The sequence below is a fragment of the Erigeron canadensis genome, chromosome 1 (assembly GCF_010389155.1).
Source record: "Erigeron canadensis isolate Cc75 chromosome 1, C_canadensis_v1, whole genome shotgun sequence".
Taxonomy (NCBI): Eukaryota; Viridiplantae; Streptophyta; class Magnoliopsida; order Asterales; family Asteraceae; genus Erigeron; species Erigeron canadensis.
This window is the reverse complement of record NC_057761.1, coordinates 60,339,520-60,345,174: the sequence shown is the minus strand read 5'-3', so window position 1 is coordinate 60,345,174 and position 5,655 is coordinate 60,339,520. Positions and strand designations below refer to the sequence as shown.

Sequence of the window (5,655 nt, the reverse complement as noted above, 5' to 3'; positions counted from 1 at the left end):
TGTGTTTTATAAAAACTCATTGTGTTAAATTTAGATCAGAGTGTGTTTTGGTCAGTTTTTTAGTTTTCACAAAAAGATTAGTTTTCAAATGAATATTTATATATATATATATATATACTAGCTGAGCTATTATAATTATTTCTATTGAATAGCAGAGTGATAACTATTATAATTATTAATTCATTATTACAATTAATTGTGATTATTATAAGAAAATTATGTACATACGTATTATGTACATATACGTACGTATGTACGTAAGTACACTGAGGATGAGCTGTCATGCATATCATCATGCATCCAAGTTCCATAAAAAGCCATCCCATAGACCAACTTCGGCCATGGGCGTCTCCGACGCATAATTAGATGATGATGATGATGATGAGCTACCGCCATTACTATTAGGCAATATTTGTTCCTGGTGATGATCATAAATCTTGTCTTGTTGCCCCTCGACTCGATTAGCTGCTGCAGGCGGTACATACTTATTATATCCTTCACTTTCTTCATCAACCAACAACGTCATTACTTTTCTCATGATGTAATTAGTTTCGTTTTGTTGCTTCTCAAGTTGTTGTTGTTGTAGTCGTCGCTGTTCTTGTTGAAACTTTTGTCTCTTCAATAACCGTGTTTTCTCATCTAAAGCAGTCACCAATAATTTGCTCCTTTTGTTAAAATGAGTTCTCCAGTAATTCTTGATCTCGTTATCTGTTCTACCAGGCAAACTTCTTGCGATTGTTGACCATCTGAACCGGCCGGCCGACCATATATATATATCGTGGACATAAGTACGTGCGTGGACGTACGTAAGATATATATATATATATTATATATATATATATGTACACAAATACGTACTGTAATAATATAGCAAGAGTCTCGAATTAATTAATACGAGTATATATATATGTATAAAAAAGTACGTACTCGATCGATCGTATGTACGTTACCTATTTCCCCATCTGGCATGTAGATCGAGAATGATGGTTTGTTCATGAGGGGTAATTCTGCCTCTCTTTAGGTCTGGTCTTAGATAGTTCACCCATCTTAGTCTACAACTTTTCCCATTTCTCTTCAAGCCTACAATTAATTAATTATATACACTATACTCGACCGTATTAATTACTTACGTACACGTACGAGTAATTAATAAATTTATTAAATCATGCATCTAGCTAGCTAGCAACATGAGTAGATGAATGATATTTAACATCATTATTAATTAAGTTGTACGTACGTACCAGCAAGGGTCGCAACCGTATTCCATCGGCCTTCACCATGCAAGTTGACATGACGAATGAGCAAACGATCTTCTTCGGCAGTCCATGGCCCTTTTCTCCATTCTCCTTCTACACCTCCCATCATTCCCCAATACATTACTTAATTAATTACTACTGTATATATATATATATAATTACGACCTAAGTGATAATCGACCTAGCCAGCCAGCCAGCTAATGATTATTATATATATATGTATTAGCCATGCATAATAATAATAATAATACTATAGTTAATATAGTAATTTATGGGTAGCTAGCTAATTAATTAACTTTCATTTGTGTCTCTAATCGTCTTGATTAGCAAGGTATTTATACCCTTCAAAACACAATAATACCATCAGCTAGCTAGCTAGCAACTCATAACTAAGGGCCGTACCTGTCAAATCCATCTATATACATATATCATCATCGTCATAAAAAGAGTAAAATTAATGATCTCAGAAAAACACCATCATATCTAATTAATTATTTAGCTAGTAGATCGATCATCCTCCAAATTTACGAACCTACCCTTCTTCACCTTTTTGGAGTGAGCAAGTATCCAAAGAAAGTTTCTGTATCCATCAAATAATCATTGAAGGGTACAGTGGGAAATAACACAGTTGTGATGGAATTTAGTGACATCATCTTAAATCTTGTGCATATCCGAAGAGTATAACTATTGATTGCAACATTTGGCCACGTATGACATAGAGCCAAATGCAACACTAGCTAGTGGTATTAATTAAGCTAATTTAAAATTAATGGTGACTAATGACATTCGTGCAGGTGTTTATAAACTTACTCCATATGGTCATAAATCACAATCGTATATTCGTATCTTTGTTATAAATGTATAGATCCTGTATCAACATTAATATACATGAATAATGAATGATAAAAAGATGGATAATAGAAAGAGAAAGAGATGTGATAATTATATACATCAATATTATGTGTACATCTAACTAGTATATTCGTATCTTTGTTATAAATGTATAGATCTTGTATCAACAATATGCATGAATAATGAATGATAAAAAGATGGATAATAGAAAGAGGCAGAGATGTGATAATTATATACATCAATATTATGTGTACATCTAACTAATAAGGTTAAGTTTGACCCTTATATAATGTTCACTAAGCTTATAGAATAAGCTAAGGGTAAAATGGTCATTACATAATAAATCTCTCTCCTTAATAAAGCAAGGTTCTTAAACTAATACCTTTTAAAAATTTGCCAGGTGGCAGCATGACATTTTCATTAGCATAATTCATTAACATAATTCAAGGGAGAATGTTAGAAAATAAACCTCCCGTAAAAACAAATAAAAATAAAATAAATTTAATAAAAAACCCTAAACCCAATTATGAATAATAGCGATCTCAATCAATATGAATAAAAGGAACGCGTCAACATCATCAACAATGAACCATCAACTAATACTAACAATAAATTAATTAAATTCAAATTCAAAAAAAATCAAAAAGAAAGTACAAATTAAATTTTATATATATATATATATATATATATATATATGTTTCAGTTTTTGGATACAATCTCTCAAAATTTCACGTACCAGAAAAATAGGATTAACAAGTAAATGGATGGATCAAGTTAATTTTCCATTGTTACTTAGTTGTTGAAATTTCAAATCGACGATGTGTTTCAAAAATCGGATGGATAAAGATCGTCGTTGCATATGTGTCAACACGCTAAAGAAAAAAACAGGTACTTTAAACTTCAATTTAGGTTTTTCATATGCAACATTCCCTTTATTCATTTTGTTTAGGGTTCTAACATATAGAAATTTGTATTCATTGTTACTAATTATTTATGTAAAACACGGTTTTGAAGATATACACAAATCTTGCTGCTAGAGGGACAAAGAGAGGCTTCTGTCATCAACCATGTCTACTCTAACCCCATTGAATAACCAGCATCCCCGTTGTTGCCTTTTATATTTCACAATGGACCCGGAGAGGGACACACGAGGCTTAGCTCTAATTTCAACGTCCATTTGGATGGGAAATTGCTGGAAATTACAGCCTCATTGAAGAAGACTAAGAAGTTATTTTCAACCTCTGATGTTCTTCATACTTTGCATCAGGTAAGCAACAATCTGTTTGTGTTGAATTATTTTATATTTTCTTATTTAGTAAACGTAATGTCTTTCGGGATAATACGTGGATCTGCGTTCATTTTCTTTTTATTATCACTATGAATCGTATGATATTTCTCAATTTTTTGTATTGCATATAATAGTAACATGTCAGTATCATTTCATTTGTTTTTTCCCCGTTTTGTGACGCTTTCATTTGTTTAATTTCACATGTTACGACATACAATAAATGTAATGTCTTTTAGAACAACACCCGAATAACAAGTCTTGTTTATATGAAAGTTGGCAAGCTTATAAATATATTTTAACAATAACTTATATTTAAAAAAGTTACGTCATTAAACTATTTTAAGTTTTTAACTAGTTGAACACAGTACATCAAATGCAAAGATGAATAATATAAAGTAGTATTCTAATTTGTGATATGGACTAACAATAGAATTGTTTAAGGTTTATTTTAACCTTAATCTTATCCATTAACACGTCTTTGATTTATTTACCCCAAAAAGTGAAGTAAAGCAAACATCTGAAAGTGCTAAAAGGATCTAGTCGACATACAAAGATGCAACATATATGAGAAAATTGAGGGCTTGCATGCGTGTTTTTAAAAGAAACAATTGTATTCGTATAATGTACGGTTACAGGTGACTAACACATCAAACATCATAACTGTTGGTGTTATCCACCCAACCTCACTACGGAACCTACACGCAACCTCACTACGGAGCCTACGCAGACTACCCTGGGTCCGACTATTATGGAAAGGATATACATTCTCCCAATATGAAGATCTGCACTTATCTCATAAGAAGTTGGATAGTTACGAATCTCCTCAAAAGAAGAAAACAAATCTACTCCAATAGGGGAAAACCCTACTTGGAGGACAAGACACTTTCACCCTATAAATAGGGACATAATATACACAAATCAGATCATACTCTACACTTTCAACACACATACTACACATAGTTGGTGTACAAAGGAGAAAAACTCCTACCGAAAGGGAATCGCCAACATACAACCATAAACCCCTCATCCCCCCGTTCTAGGACCAAGGTTCGGTGTACAAACAATTAGCGCCATCCGTGGGACGAAAAATCCGACAACTTTAAACCGGATGAAGAATCCAACGACTTTAAACCGGATGAAGAATCCGACGACAACTTTAAACCGGATGAAGAATCCGACGACTTTAAACCGGATGAAGAATCCGACGACTTTAAACCGGATGAAGAATCCGACGAATTTAAACCGGATGAAAAATCCGACGAATTTAAACCGGATGAAAAATCCGACGAATTTAAACTGGATGAAGAATCCGATGAATTTAAACCGGATGAAGAATCCGACGACTTTAAACCGGATGAAGAATCCGACCACTTTAAACCGGAGGAAGAATCCGAGAATATAATTACGACCTGACCAACGAATCCGGGCATACCTTATAAACATCACCATGGAGCAAGCCTAGGTGACACAAAAGGATTCTAAAACCCTGGCTTACCCACATCCAGCAGCTGTTCAAACCTTGTAATGGCTTAACTACAAAGTTTGGGCAAACTTCGGGATAGGCTTAACATACGAAGTTGTTGAGGTGTGGGGGAGCAGGGTTAGGAGTTATATAGACAAGACGATGCTCTGGCGGGCAAGTGCTATAGAAGTTCTTCGAGTTTAATACAACGACCTTCGCAACTCCTTATATTATACTAGGGGGCTTGTTGGTGTTACCCACCCAACCTCACTACGGAGCCTACACGCAACCTCACTATGAAGCCTACACAGACTACCCTGGGGCCGACTATTATGGAAAGGATATACATTCTCCCAATATGAAGATCTGCACTTATCTCATAAGAAGCTGGATAGCTACGAATCTCCTCAAAAGAAGGAAACAAATCTACTCCAATAGGGGAAAACCCTACTTGGAGGACAAGAGACTTTCACCTTATAAATAGGGACACAATATACACAAATCAGATCATACTCTACACTTTCAACACACATACTACACATAGTTGGCGTACAAAGGAGAAAAACTCCTACCGAAAGGGAATCGCCAACATACAACCATAAACCCCTCATCCTCCCCGTTCTAGGACCAAGGTTTGGTGTACAAACAATATCAATAATGGTTTTCTTGATTAAAGAAACTCTGATTTCTGAAAAGTGCACATCATATTCTTGACTATTACTTTGAATTTTAGGCTTCTAGACAATGATATACACTAAGGGGGTGTTTGGTACAATGGAATGGAAATGGAATGAGAA

General features: G+C 34.4%; 1 protein-coding gene across 1 annotated transcript; it reads right to left on the bottom strand.

The window, feature by feature from the left end:
* Window positions 1-292: 292 nt before the first annotated feature.
* On the bottom strand, window positions 293-1,377 carry LOC122596579 (transcription factor MYB20-like). Its single transcript, XM_043769190.1, has 3 exons — window positions 1,242-1,377; window positions 951-1,080; window positions 293-746 (listed from the first exon to the last, which is right to left on the bottom strand). Exons 1-3 carry the CDS (start codon window positions 1,375-1,377, stop codon window positions 293-295), a joined length of 720 nt encoding a protein of 239 aa, XP_043625125.1.
* Between the last annotated feature and the right edge of the window lie 4,278 nt (window positions 1,378-5,655).